Source organism: Paramisgurnus dabryanus, chromosome 19 (genome assembly GCF_030506205.2).
Source record: "Paramisgurnus dabryanus chromosome 19, PD_genome_1.1, whole genome shotgun sequence".
NCBI lineage: Eukaryota > Metazoa > Chordata > Actinopteri > Cypriniformes > Cobitidae > Paramisgurnus > Paramisgurnus dabryanus.
In genome coordinates this window covers 27,997,135-28,021,408 of record NC_133355.1, presented here as the reverse complement: position 1 = coordinate 28,021,408, position 24,274 = coordinate 27,997,135, and the positions used below count along the sequence as shown (strand labels likewise).

General features: G+C 40.8%; 1 protein-coding gene and 1 long non-coding RNA gene across 2 annotated transcripts in view; both read left to right on the top strand.

Annotated features, from left to right (window-relative positions):
• The first annotated feature begins 1,269 nt into the window (after nt 1-1,269).
• The window catches only part of LOC135784994 (uncharacterized), a 242,196-nt gene continuing 219,191 nt past the window's right edge, over nt 1,270-24,274 (top strand). Inside the window, exon 1 of the mRNA XM_065294575.1 lies at nt 1,270-1,472. Within this exon, the coding sequence (XP_065150647.1) occupies nt 1,323-1,472 (150 nt within the window). The 5' untranslated portion in view covers nt 1,270-1,322. The remainder of the gene's footprint in view (nt 1,473-24,274) is intronic.
• Nucleotides 10,940-12,852, top strand: LOC135785303 (uncharacterized). The gene is made up of 4 exons (XR_010546548.2): nt 10,940-11,047; nt 11,193-11,360; nt 11,543-11,638; nt 12,727-12,852. It is a non-coding gene; the product is annotated as an uncharacterized lncRNA (long non-coding RNA).

Genomic DNA, 24,274 nt, shown 5'->3' with positions numbered 1-24,274 from the left:
ATTACTTTAAAAGTACGATAAGACTACTATAGAAATACTATAGCGGCTCTGGATATTATAGAGGTATTACAGAACATTACATACTTCTGTGATGTTCGAATACCTCTATAATATTTTAAAGCTGCTATAGTATTTCTACAGTGGTCTTATCGTACTTCTATAGTATGTCCCAAATTACTATAGTATTCCTATAAGATTACTATACTATTTTGTCCCAAAATACTATAAGATTCCTATAATACTTTTTCGTAAGGGTATGTCCCCCACCGAATTGGCTTCATTGACCACTTACGGTTTGCAAAGATACAATTATAAAATTACTGCAAACCTTTAATCTATCAATATTTATGTTCTATTATGCATTTTCCTTGTTATATGAATAACAGAAATTCATGAAATAATATATAGGCAGACACACAGTAATAAGATATTTATTCAAATGTTGATTTTGAAATGAGTGAACATCACCATATATATGATTTGGAAAAATCAATAAATAAAATTATAAATGAACTTTTCTTAAGAGTTAATCTTTTACATAGAATATCACAAAAATATTAACAAGTTTTTTCAACATCTTCAGTGAAAGTGCACACAGTAAACATTTCAATGGCAAGAACAAAAACAATCTGTGAATGTCCATTACAGGTGGAAAGGTACAAAAAAGATGTGCAATCTAAGTGCACACATGAACTATAAACAGTACTAAAATGGAGCCATAAGATCTCAGTAATTAATCAGACACCACCATCTATTGTGTGAGCATTTGTGTATGAGAAGTTTTGTTGTATTTTTTTCTTTTTGTGAGAGAAGAGGCACTGACATAGAATGGAAGAGTGTGGAACAGTTGTGAGGCGCGCTAACGATTTCAGCAGCTTACAGTCCATAATGGCGGCCGTGGCTCCGCAGCGCCATCTACAGACTGTTACCCATAACATAACAGAGTTTCGCCTCTTGGGCTTCTATACGCTTTGGTCCAAGTATATATCGCTGCAGCCCGGAGACTGCAGGTAGGAGGACCTTATGCCGCAAGTGGGAGGAGCTTATGCCGCAAGTAGGAGGGATTTCAGAAATGTACAAGTAGGAGGAGTTTACGTTTGTACAGCCCACTTGCGGCTAAAGCTCCACCCACTTGCTGCTAACCCACCCATTTGCAGCTGGCTCCGACCTCCGTTTATACCCCTTTCCTTTAGTCCGCCGATAAACCCACTAAAGTAAGAAAGTGCTCACGTGTGATGTGTTTGTGTATCAGTGTTTTCTCTCATCTTTAGTGTTTTATTGAGTGTAAATAGAGTCTTGTCTCTGTGTATTTTAGTGTTGAGATGGATGAGATGTGCTGTAAATCAGTAGGAACTGATCTGTCCATGCTGGATATTGATGATTTCATCACAGAAATCTCTCAGCTGAAGAAAGAGGTGGCGTTACTGGAGACAAAGCTGAGGTCAAGAGGAGATGAAGGAGTGAAGAAAGAGGTTTGTACAGCTTAAATATCCTTTACATGAATCACTTTGTCTGTCAAATCATTTATAATCTTACACTGAGTGTGTTGTGCTGTCAGGATGTGGATGTGGTTTGTTGTGAATCTTCAGTGTATGTGACTGATGGATGTCTGGATTCAGTGTGGATGAGCAGAGATCAGAGCCGCACACCACAGCCACTGCTGGACTCTAAACTCTCTGAAGAGAAATCCAGACACACACAGGACTCAGAGCTCAGTCTCACTTTACTCTGTTATACTGAGTCAAAGCCCACAGACGCTCAGGACACTGTGTGTGACAGTAATCAGGGCTTACAGGATGAGGAATCTACTGATCAAACCTCCACAGAGTCTCTGGATTCTGTCTGTAAACAGCAGCAGATCCTGCAGACCACACTGAAGATGTGTTCAGTCAAACTGATCGACTGCACGAACCTGATGATGAAGATTAAAACTGAACCCACAGAAGAGGAAGATCAAACTGAAGAAGATAAAGACAATTGTTTGGATGATTTTATTCCATCAGGTATGTCTCCTTAACTATTGTTGTATATTTACCATTTTTTTAACTGTCATGTGTGCAACTGTTTTATTAAAGGGTTTTTTTGGCCGAAAAAGATATCTTTAGTACTTTTAGGTGCAGTTTCCTGGACAGAGTTCAGATTAATCCAGGACTAAACATTAGTTATATTAGGGCATTTAAGTAGTTTTTACAAAGAAACAATACAAGTATGCATTTTGAGACAAAACGATGGCACTGATATATGATAAGTTATGTCAGTGTAGGAGCCAAAATATTATTAAATTTGTGTTTTTCACTTTGACCATTGAGTGACGCTGTGACCATTACAATTAGTATATACACTCACCTAAAGGATTATAAGGAACACCATACTAATACTGTGTTTGACCCTCTTTCGCCCTTTAGAACTGCCTTAATTCTATGTGGCATTGATTCAACAAGGTGCTGAAATCATTCTTTAGAAATGTTGGCCCATATTGATAGGATAGCATTTTGCAGTTGATGGAGATTTGTGAGATGCACATCCAGGGCACCAAGCTCCCGTTCCACCACATCTCAAAGATGCTCTGTTGGGTTGAGATCTGGTGACTGTGTGGGCCATTTTTGTTAGGGATGCTCCGATCGATCGGCCGCCGTAATCGACAGATAGCGACATTAAGTGACGGGATCGGCACTCGCGAAATTTGCCGATCTCATGAGCCGATCTTTCTGTTTACTTTTGTCATCATAGCGTTCCTGATGCGGCTGCAATTAGAGACCATTTTACACAGTGCGAGCATTTTGTAACCCGTTGCTCATATGTGACGTGCACATTTGGATTTCTCTCTCTGCCTTTACAGAGATATGTGTATTTTCTATGAGGACTCGCTCCGGTCCTCAGTGCAGTGCGTCTTCACATCCCTATCAAACAGCGTATACAACACATATCTATCGCGGACAATTGCATCCTCTTGCCGAAAGTTTATTACTTGCATTCGTTTTAAAGTTTTGAAGGTTTAAACTTCCATTTTCCTCACAGCTCCTCTTGTTTGCGGACACCCGCCGCACGCATACACAGCAGCCGGTCTTTAGTGCACGTTAAGAGAACGATCTCTCCCACATCTTAAAGCTACAGTAACATAATTCATCTCTCAATAAAATTACTCTCTGTTCATCAGTGAAGAACTGTTGTACTTCATACGAATGCGTGTATATTTAATTCATACAGTAAAGACTGTGACGTGTTTTATTTTAATTACTTTTAACAGACATAACCCTTTTTAAAGGCATATTACATTTCTCTTTGCAAGAAGAAATATTTGTTGTGCTTATTTATTTGATTCTCTATTAAAACAATAATATACCTGATTTATAGTTAGTTTCATTTCTACAAATGGTGCGAACTCTGCTAGATTATAGATAAAAGATTCCCGTTCCACACTGCCATTCTGTGATCGGCAGTGATCGGCGGATCATGATCTTGGTGATCGGTGATCGGCCCCAAAAATGCTGATCGGAGCATCTCTAATTTTAGTACAGTGAACTCATTGTCATGTTCAAGAAACCAATTTGAAAAGATTCAAGCTTGGTCAGACATGGTCAGAAAACAATGTCCAATTGGCACTAGGGGGCCTAAAGTGTGCCAAGAAAACATCGCTCACACAATTAAACCACCAGCCTGCACAGTGGTAACAAGGCATGATGGATCCATGTTCTCATTCTTTTTACGCCAAATTCTGACTCTACCATCTGAATGTCTCAACAGAAATCGAGACTCATCAGACCAGGCAACATTTTTCCGGTCTTCAACTGTCCAATTTTGGTGAGCTTGTGCAAATTGTAGCCTCTTTTTCCTATTTGTAGTGGAGATGAGTGGTCAGAGCCGGCCTTAAGCATCTGGTGGCCCGTTTCAATAACTAATAGGAGGCCCTACCCACATAAAACATAAGCATAATAGAGCAAAAAGCAAGGATTCCTGTTGGTTTGCATCAATGGTATATTATTTTATTACGTGCACTTTTAGCTTCACGAACAGGCAGCTCAAAAGAAATGATCCAACCTTATTTAATTACAACTATACAATTATAGTTGCCTCGCCCTTTCATGGACGCTAAATTCTCTGCTTAATTGATTTGCGCAGTATATTTTCAGCTGTCTGGGCTGACTTTAAAAAAAAAACATCTCAAACATCCCCTCAACTTGAATTATTTAACAAAAGCAAACAAGACAAGTGTCTGACTGACACTGAACCGAACTTATAAATAAGGATGGGCTCCGCGTTTTTTCAGCACCGTAGACAGCTCACCTGGCGGCGAGCGTAGATTTCACCTAAACCTTATTAGAAATCCACCTTTCTGTGTTTGGGTGCTGAGAATGCCCTGATAAGTTTATCTTTGTCCAGCGATTTTGTCACCTCGTGCTCAATAAAAATCTGAACGAGAGCTGACGGCATCTATGTTCAATAGGCTATTATAAAAACAGTTTACATTGTTATGCGGGAGCAAAACAAAAATAGACGATTTCCAAGCCACTGTAAAAAAAAATCACCCCTCATTTATCTAAAGTTCTTGGTCATTATGTTCATTTAATGGAACATTGTGTGGATGTTGCGTTAGAGGAAAATGCCGTCATGCACAAAATATATTAAAGGCAGTCAGTAAATGCACACAGATGTTATACACATATTTTAAATACAATTAAATACTGCATTAAGGTTAGTATAAAATCCAATAATATTATTTAAAAAAAACCCCATTGAAATCAGTCCCCAAAATAATGTATTATTAAAAACCTGGAATCGCACTTGCACAGACAAGCCTGATGAGAGAGAGCATGGTCGAATTCAAAACTGCGTTTTTGCGCCCTTGAAGGGCACTTCGGGAAGGGAGCCGCTTAAACTTTCACTCCAGATAAAATGAAAATGACGTTGCTTTCATTGCTCTATTCTCCAAAGGCTATTTTAGCGGTCACAGTCACGCAATGAGACACAATTGCGCAACTCTCTGCACAGCTCTGATATTTGAAGGGAATAAATAGGGCATATAGCGATGAGTACTTCAAATTGATATTCTCTCCATTTGTGACGGAAAATTTGTCGGAATGAATGCGCACGGGCTAACTACGACAGGTAACACATTTAAGAAATGTCGGTTTTCACAAAAATAAGGCTATTAAGCTCTCGTCTAGTGATCCCGATGCTAAAGAATAATTAAACCTCTAGAATTATCCACATGTGCACGTTTTCTTAGAGTTTTTATGAAGCACTGTGATGCTGCTGTAAACGATTCTACATTGATTTATAAAAATGAAAGAAATTACTTTTAAAAATAATTTAAATGACATATAATAAATATTAATGCAGTTCTATATTTTTTTTATAAATACATTCATTTCATATTAATAATCCGATTTCTACAGGCTAAAGCGCGTATGAACGTCCGAGATAAAATAAAGAGCAGAAATTAATTGATTTAAAATGAAAGATATGTGATTGCTTAACATCCACAGGCACTGACAATGTGAGCTCCCCCGTGCAGGAATCATAGCCCCACGTTCAAACATTCTTGTGCCGGGCTGGGGCCCTCCTTTAGGGCGGGGCCCGTTTCAATTGAAACGGTTGAAACATAGCTAAGGCCGCCTCTGTGAGTGGTACCCGGTGGAGTCTTCTGCTGTTGTACCCCATCCGCCTCAAGGTTGTGCGTGTTGTGGCTTCACAAATGCTTTGCTGCATACCTCGGTTGCAACGAGTGGTTATTTCAGTCAAAGTTGCTCTTCAATCAGCTTGAATCAGTCAGCCCATTCTCTTCTGACCTCTAGCATCAACAAGGCATTTTTCGCCCACAGGACTGCCGCAAACTGGATGTTTGTCCCTTTTCACACCATTCTTTGTAAACCCTAGAAATGGTTGTGTGTGAAAATCCCAGTAACTGAGCAGATTGTGAAATACTCAGACCGGCCCATCTGCACCAACAACCATGCCACACTCAAAATTGCTTAAATCACCTTTCTTTCCCATTCTGACATTCAGTTTGGAATTCAGGAGATTGTCTTGACCAGGACCACACCCCTAAATGCATTGAAGCAACTGCCATGTGATTGGTTGATTAGATAATTGCATTAATGAGAAATTGAACAGGTGTTCCTAATAATCCTTTAGGTGAGTGTAGCCCTGTGTCTCAATTCGTTCCCTAGCTCCCGAGGTCGTGAATCAGTACATCGTGTACACAGGTTCGGGCACTGGTAAGGACCCTAGCTTACTTGACATTGGGACAATGTTCACTTATTTTTCTGTCACGTGGCTGCTTAAGCGCGTTGTGATCACTCACAGCTGTTACTCATCAACAACCGGCAAAACCAACACCTCTCTGACTTCATTTTAAACAGTATTATGAAAAACGCTGTCGTCATTCTCTTACATATCCGTGCATAAAATTGGAGGAATATAATTACATTTTAAACGTATATATATCTTTTACAATTTTAAATTAATACTACTATTTTTAATATTGAGTAGATTGTGGTCCCTTACTGTGTAGCGATGTGTGTTTATATTTAAAGCTAAAACAAATGTTTGTCTTTATAAAAGTTCTGTCACATTTCATAAAGTTTATTGAGTTGGATCACATGATTTTCGGTTGGCGAGCTTCAAAAAAGGTCACGTGATTTCCGGTAAGGGAACATAGGGACCATCGATGCTCACTGTTTTTTGCATTGCATTGTGGGAATTTTTAGGGAACGAACGTTCAAGTGCACTGGACGGATTTTGCGATTGAGACAGCCCTTAAAATGGCCGACTCCCTGATCAGTGCCCTGACTACTGAACAAGGGAGCTGGTTGAGACACACCCTACACTGTAAACCCAAATGCTCAAAATAATTAAATTGATTGAGTAGTATAAACTTAATTTTCTAAAACAGTTCCACTAACTCAAATGTTTTGCGTTTCTGAGACTTTTTTTAAATTGTGAGTAAATTAAACTCAATATTTTTAATTTACTGAAACTATTTGCAGATTAAGTTGATTTTCACTTAAGAGTATAATTTCACTGTACTTTGTTGTTTCAACTGTCAAGCGTCTGACATCAGTAACGTGTGCGTGCGTGTGTCAGTGTCATTAAATGATATAAATTTTAAAAGGGTTAACATTTAAAATATACACACACACGTTCACTTCAAATTAGGGTCTCAGAATTGTAATTTCATTGACCATGCCAGTGGGTTCAACATTAGATGTTTATTTGAATTTATCACAGATAACATTAATATACGTTTGAAAAAAGTTTAATTTCGAATTAGGTTAGGTCCATCATTTTATTGGCTTACGACACTCACGTGGTCCAAGATCAGCGCGTGCGTGCATGGCGGTCAGCGTTTTAAAACCTGTCACTGTTATCAACTGTTTGGATATATAAGCACGAACATAGTTCGTCTGTAAGTAAACACATGGTTACAAAGACATAAGCTGTGCATGCGCTGTGTGTGTGATAAAATATAGCCAAAATCTCAGTTCTTTAAGGTGTGTGTTTATCATCGATGTCTTGGTTATGAAACAGAACTGACAACAAAAGCAGAAAATATATAAAGACGCAAGATGCATGTAATGATAATCACTTAATCAGACCATAGAAATGGGTCTAAAGTTGCAACTTTTGCTGCCTTCACATGTGTTCGGAAGTTCAATAATCATGTAAACTGTTGGTTAACTTGTACGTTACTCAGTATTAAGTATAAGGAATTCTACTCAAACTGTTTCAAGTTTTCCTGATTTAATGGAGCTATACACTTGCTAACATTCATTTTGTTTGCCTTTCAGGTGGCTGGCTGCAAAATGATTTGGCAGTGTACGTTGTGCTCATCTTCTTTTACTGACAGATTGCAAATATTTAAAGGGACACTTCACCCCATTGCATTAAGCTTTGTATAGTTAGAACATGTTTTCAATGGTCATGCATCATTTTCTCAGTTGCCACTGAGACAGGAGAAATACAGATTTCAGTGTTGCACTTCCTTCTTTCAATGATGTAAAAATCATCATTTTGCATCATTGAAAGCAGGAAGTCCTATATATCTTTGTTGAGCAGGTGAGACCATAGATATGTATAAAGGCTAGATTTCTCGCCCGTGCTGCTGGCCAATTGAGTGGAACGTCCGCATTTTGGCGGCCATCTTACCACATGACGCTCACTCGTAGCATTGAGTTTTAACGGTATAGGTACTTTTAAATGACCATAACTTGCTTAATTTTTTACAGATTTTCAAACGGTTTGGTTTGTTATAAACGTCAAAGATGTACCTATGACACTGCATGCTTAGGGAGAGTGGGGTAAAGTGAGACATCGGGTAAAGTGAGACACCCCCTGTATCTAGGCAACTGAACACATTTGTGGTCCTATGACCATTATGTTTTTAAGCCCCTCAAATTTCCCCTTGGCCATGAAGGACAGGACCTCATGCTGCTGTGGTTGACATGTTTTTTTCACAAAAATATATTTTTTGCTTGTAAAAGTAAATTTTCTTGCTGTCAACTTAATCAACTGTTGTGCCAAAGCAAATTGATTCAGGTAGAAAAACTTATATCACACATGTTTATGAACTACCAACATATAAAACCTTGTGTTGATGCTAGCTGAAGATTAGCCTGAATTTCCAAGAGAGAGAGTTTTTTTCCAAAATGTGGTGGTGGGGTAAAGTGAGACAAATGATGTGGGGTAAAGTGAGACATGAAGCACAAGTTCAGTTTAGTCTAAAACATATTTTAATGTAATATTACATTACATATGTTTTATTTTTAATGTTATAAACATTGCAGAAAAAACATTATGCCTAGTCAATATACCAGGAAGACAGCCTGGGGAAAAACACCCCTTGAGGAGATGGAGAGTGCAGCTGCTTAGGTCAAGGAAGAAAAGAAGTCTCTAATGCTATGTACACACCAAACGCGAGGCATCATGGTACTGTGGGTTCACACCAGACACACAGTTCAACAATTTGCGCAAGTAGATTACATACAAAGTCAATGCAAAGACGCAATCAGACACGTCCTCGCATGTGGCGATGCGAATGACGTGATATGGGTGGCGCGTTTTCCACGAAAACACGCGCTATTCGCCGCAAACATGTCTTCGCCCAATTTGAAAATATTCAACTTGAGCGAAAAATTCCATTACACAATGTTAAATCCTGCGAGTAATCTAGATCAAGTAACGCACTGCCCCACATTTGGTGTGTACGTAGCATTATTCACTCTAGATTACTCACGGGATTTAACATTGTGTCATGCAAATTTTTCGTTCGAGATAAATATTTTCAACTTGGGCGAAGACATGTTTGAGGTGAATAGTGCGTGTTTTCGCGGCAAATGCTCCGCTCATATGGCGTCATTCGCATCGCCCCAGGCGAGGATGCGTCTGATCGTGTCTTTGCATTAACTTTGAATGTAATCTACTTGCACAAATCGTTGAACTCACGTCTGGTGTGAACCCACAGTAAGAGCAGCTGCAAGGGATAGAAATATTGATAGATGGTTCTGATTGTCTTTTGCGCTGACCCGCAGACACTAGCTGGCTCTAAGGGTCCTTTGTTCTGACCCCCAGACTGCGTTCTAATCTAACTGGTTCTATATGTCATTTGAATGTTAATTAAAAAAATTTGAATTGTCGGAGCCAATGGTCTACAGTGGGCAGCGCTCCGACATGTGGTGCTTTCACACTTTCTGGGAGTTCGATTCCCGGCTCGTGGTCATTTGCCGATCCAATACCCTTCTCTCCTCCCTGTACTTTCCTGTCCTCTCCAAAACTCACTGTTAAATAAAGGCAAAAACTGGCCAAAAAATATGACTTTTGAATTATGTTATGTTGTATTTGATTTTGGTTCAGAGTTACTGTACTTTCAAGTGTTTAGAAAAATAATGTTCTTAATTGACCAATCCCCTAGATTCTGTTACTAGTCCAACATTAGTTCTGGAATGTGTGGTTGTCAAGCTAGCCATCAGGATTTTATCTGTTACAATATGTGCTGTTATGGTAGTTTCAGAGTGTAAAAAGAAAGTGGATCAGTTTACCCCGAGCTGGTTCACTTTACCCCCACGATTTTTCTGGTCTGTCTCAGTTTACCCCTAAGCTGGGGTAAAGTGAGACACAAGACCACTTTTTTTAAAACAATCATATTTTCACTGCTCTTCGTCCTGAATACATTCTGGTAATTTCCATAGCTAGGAAACATCCTGAATTAATGGGAAATGTGTAAATTTGACTGATATATCATTTTAGCTCGCTAAGAGGGGAGCAAATGTAAAAAATGTCTCACTTTACCCCACTCTCCCCTACTAAAAAAATTGAAAAAATTCATGAAAAATGTTGAATCATCCAGAATTATAGCCACATAATAATGTTTGTAAGAAACCAAACCGTTTGAAAATTGGTAGAGCATTGACAAGTTATGGTCATTTAAAAGTACCTGCACCATTAAACTCAATGCTCAGAGTGAGCGAACTGTCTGACCGTACATTCACACGGGGCGTAAGCGTTAACGCTTAACGGAAGGCTTGTCTGAAGCGTGAAGAACAGCCAATCACTGTGGCCGCAACACAAGCTCCGGTCTTCCATAAACGTAATTGGATGGCTCTGCCTAGGTTATTTGCATAAGGCGATATGATTGACTGACGCGGCGCCGACGGATCCATAATTCAGTTCGCCAACGCTTGACGTCACCCATTTAAAGTGAATGGGAAGCGTCAACGCTGACGCCCCGTGTGAATGCGCCGTGAGGTAAGATGGCCGCCAGGTGAGGACGTTAGAGACTCTGCCGTAAGACATCTAGCCTTTATACATATCTATGGGTGAGACTACAAACACTCCTTTTCTCGGTCGAATAGGCACCAAATTTGAAATGAATGTTACATTTCAACTACAAATATGACACACTTTCATTAAAGATTTATATTTCATCCTCTTCACTTATAAGAAATAGGATGCAGACAGCATTTGACCTGCGGCGACAGACCATAGTGAAGACATGCCCACCAGTGAAAAACCTCATGGAACTCTGGCCTGCACTCAAATAGAGTCTGAGGTAATGTGTAGTGGCACTTTTTCTTGTTCTTCCTTTCCTGATAACCTATACCACATTCAGGCGCTGTTTTATGCTTTATGGGAGGGTTAGATTTACCAGATTCACATAATTAAAATAACTGTGTTGTCTTTGTTTAAAAATGTAGGTGTATTTAGAGTTCCAACGAATTACAATACAGAACCTGCCCAACATATTCTGCTCTGAGCTTGACCGACATCTTCTTTCTGAAAAGAGTCATCAGTCTAGAAAGACAACCAAAATTGGGAAGACATCAAATGCTTTGACTGAAATCCTAAGAATCTACGATTAACAGGTAAAGATATTGTTAAAGATTTTATGGGTGTAATTCTTAATTGAAAGAGGAAAGTTGAAAAGCATTTGACAAGTTTAATGGTTCAATTTTGAATGCTACATTTTCTTCACTTATTTGTCTGATTGCATTACAAGTTTAACATCTACAGTTCAGTTATGTTCCATGGTGTTTTATCATTATAGGAGGTACGTGACATACACACCAAGTGTATCACTGCACTTCATCTCCTTCCAGTCTATCAACATGAGGACGTCTCAGGGTTCTTCAGGACCTGCACAGTGAGTGTTTTTTTTTTTTTTGGAAAATATACACTACTATTATTAGAAAAACATGTTTTTCATGATTTTACATTTCCTTTGGTGTGTAAGTGTGTATTAGTACATGTTAATGATAAGCAAAATGTACAAATCCCAATGTGAACAATGAAGTGAGTTATTGTGTCCAACTTAAATCTCTTTTCTTGGATTACAACAAACACATGAATTGTAGGCAACAGTTTACTTCCTAAGCCTGTTGATGTGGACTCGACGGTCATTATCATAATCTCGCCCGCTTATGTTTTCATATTTAAAGAATTTACTACTGACTAAACCATGATTCAAACACAAGTTTTGAGCAATGCAGAGTAGCGCTGGTTGTTTGTCGCTTCTACGATCACAAATGCAGGCATGGTTTTAACGTTTTAGTATCCTTACCTTACCAATCTGTTATGTTCTGCATAACAAACAAGCGCTATTCTGCACTGCACAAAACTAGTGATTGAGTCATGGTTAAGTCTTCTTTAAATCTTTAAAAATTCTTTACAGGCTGTGAGTCAGAAACAGGCGGGATTATGATAATGACCGTCGTGTTCACGTCAACAGGCCATGGAAGTAAACTGTTGCCTACAATCCATGTGTTTGTAGTAGTAAAGAAAAGAGATTTAAGATGGAGAGGATAACTTGCGTCATCGATTACTTAACATGTACTAATACACACTGACAACACCCCCCAAAAAAATTAAATCATGAATCAGATAATAGGTGCTCTTTAAACAAGATAAGCCATTTATCTTTATATGTTTTTGAGCATATTATCAACTTGGATGTACTGGTAGCTTGGCTGGCTCCTTTAGAACACTGATTTTCACATTCTTAAGTTATGTGTTCTTTGTTCACACATCTTTTAAAATCACTTTCTGTCTGTTGTTCTGCAGCAATATTGTTTGTTTAACATATGTCATGACTAGCTTTATTCCTTCATTTTTGCACTAAACCTGCTGTAAATAATTGAAAACTTGTCAAAAATTAATTAATAAAAAACTATTTACCCTTGGTATTTGCCATGTGTAACCAGTTTTTGCTTTAATATCTGTTTTATTTTGCAGGACACATCTGATGAGCCAGAGCTTTAAGATGTTGTAAAGGCCCTCCTTACAGTCATCATAGATGACGACACAAGTCCAGTTCACTTCAAGCCTGAGAAAATCTGTCATCATTGAAAGCGAGATTTGGTCAACCTCTGCAGATTTACTAATGACTTTCTGGTAATGTTTGGACTTATCTATGCACTACACCTCAGCTATCCCAGGCGACTGACAACACACTTGAATTTGTCACGGTAGGATGAGTCCATCGTGACTTTCTGTGTTGTGTTTGTTTGGATGACTGAAGTGTGCATGTGCGTGTCTGATCACTAACGATCTGAGTGAGTGCAGGTGTGCGTGATTGCTTTACTCCAGCTGGCGGTGGTTACCCAGACGGCATATATACTCACTCATTCTCTTCTCTCACTGCCAGATGATTACGCTACATGTCTCGCCTGTGTTCTCGTGTTCATGTGTTCCTGTGGTCTCGTCTTCGTGTGAAGATCTGCCTGTTTGTGTATCCGGTTTCATCCGTTCACCTGACTTCACCCACGAGCACCAGGATTCGTCACCGCAGCCTTTGTCTGTCCAACCATATCATCCGCATCATCTGTGTCATTTTCTTAATAAACTGTGTTTCATTCATTCCTGCATTTGCTTCCTGATTTTCACATACAGTCATCACAGAATCATCTGGCCTACATGGAAGCAGCAGGAAAGGGTTCCCCGGCTCGGTTTGAGGAATTTATCTCCGCTGCCATACATCGCTTCACCACCCAGGATAGCCGGATTGAGGAACTGAGCCGGGGAATGAAGGACATGACAGACAAAGTGTCCGAGCTCACCCAGGCGATCCAACAGCTGACGCTCCCCACTGCGCCACCCACACCGTCTGTTCCTCCTACACCACCCGCGAGCGCGTCCCGTCAGGAACCCAAATTATCCACGCCAGAGAAATACGCAGGTGATCCAGAATGTTGTAGACCATTTCTATCTCAATGCTCTCTTCATTTTTTCCTTCAGCCCCAGACCTACACTACTGAGGAGAGTAAAGTGGGATTTGTATTATCCCTGCTGACGGGAAAGGCGGCGCGTTGGGGAACAGCGGTGTGGGAGAACCACGACCCGTGTACCCAGACTTTTGAGGCGCTCTCTTCCATGATGCGTAAGGTGTTCGATCGATCTGCCGTTGGAAGAGACGCCGCTAGGAAGCTGGCTGATCTGCGTCAGGGTACACGGTCGGTGTCGGATTACGCCATTGACTTTCGCACGCTAGCGGCGGACACGCACTGGAATGAAGAGGCGCAGTGGGATATTTTCCTGCATGGGTTAACCGGCCGCATACAACGTGAGTTACAACATGGGGAGGTCCCATCCTCCCTAAATGGACTTATTGATGCTGCCATCCGAGCGGACATTCGATTAAGAACGATTCCTGCTTACGACGATGAAGTGTTGTCCCACGCTGTTCCGGAAAGAACGCCCTCCTCGAGGGAGACTGCGGCCGGTTCCTCCCTGTCCGATCCGGAGCCCATGCACGTGGGTCGAGCTCGGCTTTCCCGGGAGGAGAGGATTCGCCGTCGATCACTGGGGCTTTGCCTGTACTGTGGGGAGGCCGGACACCTACTCCATCGGTGTCCGGTAAAAGGCAGCACCCGGGAGTGAATCTGGGGTTACTTTCGGGCGGAATCTCTTCGGCAAAGACCCCTCTAACATCTACCCTCCTCCCGGCGAAGCTGCGGTGGCGTAACACACATCTCACCTGTGACGCACTACTGGACTCAGGAGCCGAGGGGAATTTAATCGATCATCACTTTGCACGTAAGCTTCAAGTTCCGTTGTCTTCTCTTTCCAAACCCATATCACCCTTCGCACTCAATGGAAGTGAGTTATCTGTCATCACCCACGTCACAGACCCTGTCACCATCTGTATTTCTGGCAACCACTCTGAGACTTTGCAGTTTTTTGTTACGGTTTCCCCTCTGGCTCCCATTGTACTTGGACATCCCTGGCTGCTCAAACACAACCCGTCTGTCAACTGGAGGCTGGGTACTATCACCGGTTGGAGTGAAGCTTGTCATAAGTCTTGTCTTGTCTCTGCTTGTGTACCTGTCTCTGCGTCTGTGTTTCAGGAGGAGACGATGGATTTAACTAACGTGCCCGCTGAGTACCATGATCTGAAGGGAGTGTTCAGTAAGTTCCGGGCCGCTTCTCTACCTCCACATCGTCCCTATGACTGTGCCATAGATTTACTGCCAGGTACGTCTCCGCCTAAAGGCAAACTTTACTCTCTTTCTGTTCCTGAGATGGAGGCCATGGAGAAATACATTTCTGATTCTCTGGCAACCGGGTTCATTCGACCTTCTTCATCTCCAGCGGGGGCGGGGTTCTTTTTTGTTGGTAACAAGGATGAGTCCTTGCATCCTTGTATTGATTACCGAGGGTTGAATCACGTACGGTAAAGAATACTTATCCTTTACCGTTAATGTCTTCGGCCTTCGAGAGGTTGCAAGGAGCCTCCGTCTTCACAAAACTGGATTTACGTAATGCTTATAATTTGGTCCGCATAAGGGAGGGGGATGAATGGAAAACTGCTTTTAACACTCCTCGTGGCCATTTTGAGTACTGCGTGATGCCTTTCGGATTATCTAACTTGCCAGCAGTTTTCCAAGCACTCGTTAATGACGTGTTGCGAGACATGGTCGATCAGTTTCTGTATGTCTACCTGGACGACATACTGATTTTTTCTACGTCTCTCCAGGAACATGTGCAACACGTACGACGAGTGCTTCTTAGGTTGCTAGAGAATGGGCTTTTTGTCAAGGCGGAGAAATGCGAATTTCATGCACAGTCTGTTTCTTTTCTAGGGCACATCATTTCGACTGAGGGTGTCCGTATGGATCCGGAGAAAGTTAAGGCTGTGGTGGATTGGCCATCCCCAGAGTCTCGCAAGGCCCTGCAGAGATTTCTGGGGTTCGCCAATTTTTACCGGCGTTTTATTCGCAATTTCAGCCAACTAGCCGCACCTCTGACCGCCTTGACCTCCCCTAGTACGGCGTTCAGGTGGTCGGATGCAGCCCAGACTGCATTTGCCAAACTGAAAGGCTGCTTCGTTTCAGCCCCTATTCTCGTGGCCCCTGATCGCAAACGCCAGTTCATAGTGGAGGTCGACGCGTCAGATGTGGGGGTAGGAGCCGTGTTATCCCAACACACATCTTCAGACGGAAAGGTGCATCCCTGCGCGTTTTACTCCCATCGCTTGTCGCCTGCTGAACGTTATTATGACATTAGTAATCGGGAGTTGTTGGCTGTTAAACTAGCACTGGAAGAATGGCGTCATTGGCTTGAGGGGTCGGGTGTGCCCTTCATAGTCTACACTGATCACAAGAACCTAGAATACATTAAATCTGCTAAACGTTTGAACTCTAGGCAGGCTCGGTGGGCTTTATTTTTCGGTCGTTTCGATTTCACATTGTCCTACCGTCCAGGTTCTAAAAACACCAAACCTGATGCTTTGTCCCGCATTTTTGAGCGTTCCGATCGTGTTTCCTCTCCCGAGCCCATTTTACCGGAGACTCTATTCATCTCCGCGCTCTCATGGGAGATCGAATCGAAGGTAACTAAAGCCTTAGAAGGGGTAACGCCCCCGGCCCGTTGCCCACCGAACCGATTATTTGTGCCAGAGGGACTGAGATCAGAGGTACTTAAATGGAGCCATAATTCCAGTATAGCTTGCCATCCAGGGGTCAGTCGAACCAAATTTTTGGTTAAGCAACGATTTTGGTGGCCAGGGATGGCTCGTGACACACACGACTTTGTGTTGGCTTGTTCGGTTTGTGCTGTTGGTAAGTCGTCTAATCGTCCTCCTGACGGATTACTTAGACCGCTGCCTGTCCCTTCGAGACCCTGGTCCCATATCTCGCTCGATTTTATTACCGCCCTCCCACCCTCCCAGGGCAATACGGTGATTTTAACCGTAGTGGACCGATTCTCGAAGGCGGCTCATTTTATTCCCTTGCCCAAATTGCCTTCTGCCAAGGAGACAGCGGTCGTTATCGTAGACCACGTATTCCGGTTACATGGCCTCCCGACAGACGTGGACTCCGATAGAGGTCCTCAATTTATATCTAAATTTTGGCAGGAGTTCTGCAGGTTGCTAGGGGCTACGGTTAGTCTGTCTTCGGGGTTTCATCCTCAAACCAATGGTCAAACCGAACGAGCCAATCAGGACGTGGAGAGAGTGTTGCGATGTTTGGCATCCAAGAATCCTTCCTCCTGGAGCCAACAACTCTCTATGGTGGAGTACACGCACAATTCTTTACCAGTGTCAGCTACGGGCCTATCTCCGTTTAAGTGTAGCTTAGGGTACCAACCACCTTTATTTCCCAGTCTGGAATCCGAGGTCGCGGTCCCCTCCGCACACGCTTTCGTCCAGAGGTGCCGTCGCACTTGGAGGAGAGCTCGTGAAGCTATACTCCAAGCGAGACTGCGCACCAAGGCTAAGGCTGATCGCCACCGGTCGAAGCCTCCCGTTTACGTCGTGGGTCAAAAAGTGTGGCTTTCTACTCAGAATATTCCGATGCGTTCCGTCTCGAATAAGTTGACTCCCAAATTTATCGGCCCGTTTTCTGTTGCTAAGATCATTAACCCAGTAACAGTCCGCCTTAACCTCCCTCCTGTGTACAGACGAATTCATCCGGTTTTTCACATTTCCAAAATTAAACCCGTGTTTAAATCTCGTCTTAACCCGCCTGTTCCGGTTCCCCCCCCCGCCTCGTATCGTAGATGGGGAACCAACTTATTCGATTAACCGTATTCTGGACGCTAGACGGAGGGGACGCGGATTTCAGTACTTGGTGGATTGGGAAGGTTACGGTCCGGAGGAGAGAAGTTGGGTTCCTGCCCGGGACATATTGGATCACTCCCTTATTGATGATTTCCATCACAGGTCTAGGAGCCCGAGAACGTCAGGTGACGTCCTTGGGGGAGGGGGTACTGTCACGGTAGGATGAGTCCATCGTGACTTTCTGTGTTGTGTTTGTTTGGATGACTGAAGTGTGCATGTGCGTGTCTGATCACTAACGATCTGAGTGAGTGCAGGTGTGCGTGATTGCTTTACTCCAGCTGGCGGTGGTTACCCAGACGGCATATATACTCACTCATTCTCTTCTCTCACTGCCAGATGATTACGCTACATGTCTCGCCTGTGTTCTCGTGTTCATGTGTTCCTGTGGTCTCGTCTTCGTGTGAAGATCTGCCTGTTTGTGTATCCGGTTTCATCCGTTCACCTGACTTCACCCACGAGCACCAGGATTCGTCACCGCAACCTTTGTCTGTCCAACCATATCATCCGCATCATCTGTGTCATTTTCTTAATAAACTGTGTTTCATTCATTCCTGCATTTGCTTCCTGATTTTCACATACAGTCATCACAGAATTCACTCAAATGTTACTTTGCCTTGATGATGGAAAAGTGTCATCCAAGTAACAGAGTCTCAAAAAGGACTTGATGTGTGTAGAAATGTATCTAAAAATGTGTTTTCTTCACAATATGCACAATGTGCCTTTGTATTTTCAAACGGTATTTGTGACTTGAATTGTTGTCTGTGTTGGTCTTTTAAATTGACACTGCCATTGTAAATGGAAAGGGCAAAAATTTTGTGAAACACAATGTAATTCAAACTGTTTAAGTTGTCTGTACTCAAAATATTTGGCAACGAGTTGCCTCAAAAAAATTAAGTTTTGAGCCATGTGATTTTGAGTTTTGCGTGTCAAAGGTTTTGAGTGTCAAAGGTTTTGAGTAATGTGTAATTTAAAAAAAACTGAACAAAAATAAAAACATTGAGTTTACATAACTTAAAAGTGCTTCTTTGTGTACTTATTTTTTTTTTGTAATGTTAACTTAATGCCAAGAGTCAATGTAACTGAAAATTATTGAGTAGACTTTAATAAGAACTTTTAATTTAATTATATTCAAAAGGTTTATGTAACAAGTAATCAAAATATTTAACCTCTAAAAGAAATTGTGTTTTAAGTTCATGAACTTAAAAAATTTGAGGCAACGAGTTGCCTTAATTTTTTTGAGTTCTGCTTACTAATTTGGGTTTACAGTGTAGGTCTTTCTACTGTGGTAGTTAGGTGTTTTTGACTGCAACAGCGCAAGATGGTGGACATCATAAAATTCCCTCCCTGTATGTATTCTGGATATGAAATTTAACATTATATTTAACACTTGTCATGTGGAGCAATTAAATGCTACAATGATTGTGAAAGTCGTTGTACAAATATAAATGGTTCATTTGACTCCCTTCTATAAAATAGTGGATTACTCACTGCATTGCATTTAATATTTTTTTTTTAAATCACTAGTTATGTTTGTCTTTATTTTTCTAATCAGATATTAACAAAATTATAAAAAATTTAGATGTGTACATTTCCAAACCTTTTTTTATTTGATGTGCAGTGACCCAGCTATAACAACAGGACTGACAGCTGTCTTCTGTCTCTGTGAATATAGAAAAAGATACAAAATCTCAATGTATCCTTCTTTGTGTAAATAAAAGTGACAAGAGAATTATACTGTGTTATCTTTCTTTCAGATGTGAAGAATGAGTCATATTTGGATATAGACATAATGTCCTCAACATCAGAAGATCGACTGACAGCACAAACTCTTTCCTGCATCACCTGTGGAAAGACATTCAGCTCACAGAGACATTTAGAGAAACATGAGAGAAAACACACAGAACTGAAACTCAGCTTTACTACCTTACAAGAGAAGAAACTTCATCATTCAAAAGAGCACAAAGAGAAGCAGCAGTTTCACTGTGAGGAGTGTGGGAAGATTTTTGACTTCTTATCTCAGCTGAAAATTCACATATGGACACACAGTGGTGAAAAGCCTTTCTACTGCACTGAATGTGGAAATTACTTCAGCAGAAAAGAAAGTCTTGAAGCTCATCAGAGAATTCACACAGGAGAAAAACCATATGAGTGTCCTCACTGTGAGATGAGATTCAGCCTTAAATCCTGTCTGAAGAGACATGTATTTAAACACACCAATGAGAGACCGTATCAGTGCAGTAAATGTGACAAAGCCTATAGGTTTTCAGCTTCATTAAAATCACACCAGAAAAATCACTCTGAACTCTATAAATGTTCACTCTGTGATAAAGATTTCTATCGTAAATCTCATCTTATACGCCATGAGAGAATTTACACTGAAAAACCTTACAAATGCTCTTTGTGTGAGAAGGCGTTTACTCGGTCAAGTACCTTAAAAATCCATGAGAGAATTCACACAGGAGAAAAACCATACGAGTGTCCTCACTCTGAGATGAGATTCAGACATAAAAGCAATTTGAGGAGACACGTGCGTTTACACACCAATGAGAGACCGTATCAGTGCAGTAAATGTGACAAAGCCTTTAGGGTTTTAGCTTTATTAAAATCACACCAGAATATTCACTCTGAACTCTATAAATGTTCACTCTGTGATAAAGGTTTCTATCGTAAATCTTGTCTTATACGCCATGAGAGAATTCACACTGAAAAACCTTACAAATGCTTTTTGTGTGAGAAGGCGTTTGCTCGGTCAAGTACCTTAAAAATCCATGAGAGAATTCACACTGGAGAGAAACCTTATGCCTGCTCTGAATGTGGAAAGAGATTCAATAATCCAGCTAATTTCAGAGTTCATCAGAGAGTTCACACTTGAAAGAAACCTCATCACTGTAGTGTCTGTGGGAAGAGTTTTGGGCTCTGTGAACATTTAATAAGGCATCAGAGACTTCACACATGAGAGAAACCTTACGTCTGCTCGATCTGTGGAGAGAGATTCACTCAGTCTGGAAGTCTTCAGTATCATCAGAAGAAACACAAGAACAAATGACACTGAAATCATCATAGTGCCTTAAACTCTTTACACATTGACCGCGTATATTCCACCTGAATGTTTGACACGATAATATGCTAGAACAAAAACAATTCATTTCTATGAATTACTTCACAATGATTTGTTCTTTAGTAGGCGGATGTTCAGAAGTGCTAACTTAACAGTAACTGGTTTTGGCCCTGTGTCAATCTTAGAATGATTTCTAATATGCAGTAGGTAGAATAGTAGGTAAGCTTTCTATTACATATCAGGACAGAGATAGGGAAAACTAAAGGGACATTGGCCTCCCCGAGTTCTGTAAACATAAAATGATCATATGTTTGACACTTTCTGCTGGAACTTTTCAATAAACAATATAACATAGCCTCTTGTGTTTGTTTTCCACATAACAATATACTTTGGATATTGATAGACTGTATAAGAAGTGTTGATTAAGGATATTTAAAATCTCTAGTCTGTCTTTAGTCTGGTGGTCAGAGCACAGAAATGGATTAAATCAGCAGATGTTAACTGTTACAAACTCTAAATTAAAATCTAGGGGTGATTGATCTTTCACCAGAGCCGCACCTGAACCGCTCCATATTAGAATTTCAAATCAAAGTTAAAAACATTTTTTACTAAGGCCTATGACTTGTGATGTTGTTTGTTGTCTGATGTTTATGTGGTGTGTATATATTTTTTAAGCCTTTTATATCATCATTGTACAGCACATTTGTTTTTAATTGTGCTTTATAAATAAATTGAGACTTGAGTTTTGCAATTTATCTGGACATATATCATAAATATAAATTAGCAGGATCACTTGCTGAAGAGAAAATGTAGGTGACAGGCAGGGTTGTATAAGGTTTTGCAGTATACTCAGGGCCGGTTCTAGATATTTGGAGGCCCTAGGCAAAATTTATGTTGGAGGCCCCTCACACTTCTTTAAGTTTCAGAGTAATCTGAGAAAGTGTTTTTTTAAGAATTAATTTGATCACTACAGTGATTAAACATGTTTTCCCAAGTTTTCCCCTCTTACTGAACCAATATATAGACTATATTAGACTATGGATATATTTCTATGTATTTCAATACCTTTTTATACTTTAAATATCCATCAGTTGCCACTGGAAGTTAAACAAACCTAAGCAGAATAATTAAATAGTTTTTTTTCCCAATAAATATGCATCATGTTTTCATGATTTGAAAACTAACATAAAGGACTTACGGGGGAAAAGTAGACAGTTTACTTTAGGTAGGCTACTTTAATAACGCAAGTTTTGTTTGCTATTTGACTTTAAATACAAACTTTTTTAACTTGACTATTTTGATCGCCAGCTCCCCAGGCAATACTATTGTGCACACGCATTCAAAGTGTCTTAACAGAGTCAGCAGCGCTCAAGTTTGATCTGTCCTTAAATGACAAAGCTAAGTTTATTTTTATTTCAAAATACCTGCATCATGTGCTGAACTGTCTTTGCATGCAGCTTTTGCTAAGCAGGAATCAAAGGACACGATAGCCACTTTCAGCGTCACTCAAAGTCGGTCAGCTGCAGAGATTTAACTTCATGAGGCACTGCAAGAACAGACAGTGGATGATATCAAAACACCACGAGAGCAAATCGAGAAATCATAGAGGAGTCTGCTTATCAGTCGTTCTCTTGATGTCATCCACCTGCGGTTTCTGCTGTGGAAGCTCCGTATAAAGTCAAACTCACCTTAAAACTTTACTTAATGCTGTCAGTAGTGATTGTCGGACTAGCGCACATGAATTTAGCAGTTATGGAGGCATTTGCCTACTCTGCCTATAGCTAGCGCTGGCCCTGAGTATACCATATTATATAGTTCCTATACTATGTATATATGATTTGCAAAGACGTCTCATATGGCTATAAATATCCTCACATAACTTAACATAACAGCATAATGACATGAATGAACAGACAAGGAAGCAGGATTGACATGCAAATTGTATTATTAGCTATTATTACCAGAAAAACAGCAAAAACAGCCTGAAATCTAAAATTACAATAAAATGACTGCAAAACAACATGAAATACCAAGTGTAATAATTATTATTTAAAAGATCTTAAAGTCAACAGTTCCCTAGTTTTAGGTAAGCTAAAGCTTACTTTGGTTGCAAAGCAGTTGCTTATAAAATTATTAAGCCTGTTTGGAGAGAGATATTTCATGTGACAAAATGTCAGTCATCGTGTGATAACGAAAATATAACGAGGCTTACAGACACTCGTGAAAAACTGATGCTGATTATCTGGGAAACATTCTCTAACAGCAGTCAAGTTGTCATTGTTTGTGTCAAAGTTGTGCATTTGTTGTAACATTAAAACAGAAATCATACTTACTGTGCTGCTCAAAGTGATGCTCGGAGCTCCATTCCTCTGTGGTGTGCGAGGCTATGCTTTTTATTGGTAGTTGCGTTAAATCTTACCCAGATACAACAGTCCTATTTTCTGATTGGCTATTGTGTAGCCTCTTTCTTTATTTTTTGATTGGCTGATAGAACTCCAGGGGAGACGGGCTTGATAGAGAGAGCGGTGCGGCCAGATACATTTTGAGCGCTGAAGCATATAAAATATATGATAAATAGGTTTTAGTGTGGCCGGAGTGCATGACTAAAGACTGAAAGCACGGCTATTATCAGACCAGCCCTCGCAGCCTTAAAACGCTACCGGCCCACCGGGAAAAGTCCCGACTCTCCCGATTGCCACTCCACCACTGCGTGGACTACAGTTTGGGAATGGCCGATCTAAAGAAACGTCCTTGGGTGTTCATTCACAATCGAGCTGTAGCGAGGTCTGTGGGCATGGCTCAGCCTGAACTGTGTCTGTGTCTTGTGGCTGCAGAGTTTTATCCTTGTCATTTGTATGTCCATCCAGGTGCTGGTGTAAAATCCGGTGGCCATTCAGGAGTGCACTGGCACACGCAGCTGATGAATGGTGAAGGAAGAATAAGATGTTGTCTTTAAAGTGCCCATCTTATGACTGCTTTTCCACAAGTTATATAGGTGTATGAGTTCCATAAAGCATGTTTCAAAAGTTGTTTGCTCGAAATAGCTTGTAGGAAAAGATTGTTACCCATCTCTAGTAGCCTCTGTTTCAGGGCAGTTCAGATTGTGCCGTTTTGAGCTAGTCTTACATATTTATGAGCTGCTGCTCCTTTGATCACGCCCCACTACTAACGTCATGTGCCCGTGCGCGTGCTCAGTGGTATCGTGAGCAGTACAGACCATACTGTGTTATTATTTTATATATTATTATTATTAACGGTTTATGTTGCCAACAGACAAATCATGCAGAAAAGTATCACTAATAAGTACACTACAGGAGAAGAAACTCATGACACACAATGATTCCAGAGTAAATTGTGATGTTACGTTAGCAGTCACAACAATAAACTCGTTTTCCCTGGACAATGCTAACATATTCCCATTATAAAACATTTTCAAACACATTATTTTCGCAAATTACAGAAATTAAGAGCCGGCGGGGGATGTATACTGCTTGTGGACCGCGTGCTAATTGCTAGAAGCTAGCGGGAGGTCCGGCCCGTAAAGTTATAAGAGGCTCGGGGGTTAGCCTCGTCAGAAAAGCCGGGGCGGTAAGGCCCGGTCTCGGTGTGTCAAACTCATAATGACACACAAAGATTCCAGCGTAAATTGTGATGTAGCAGTCTGA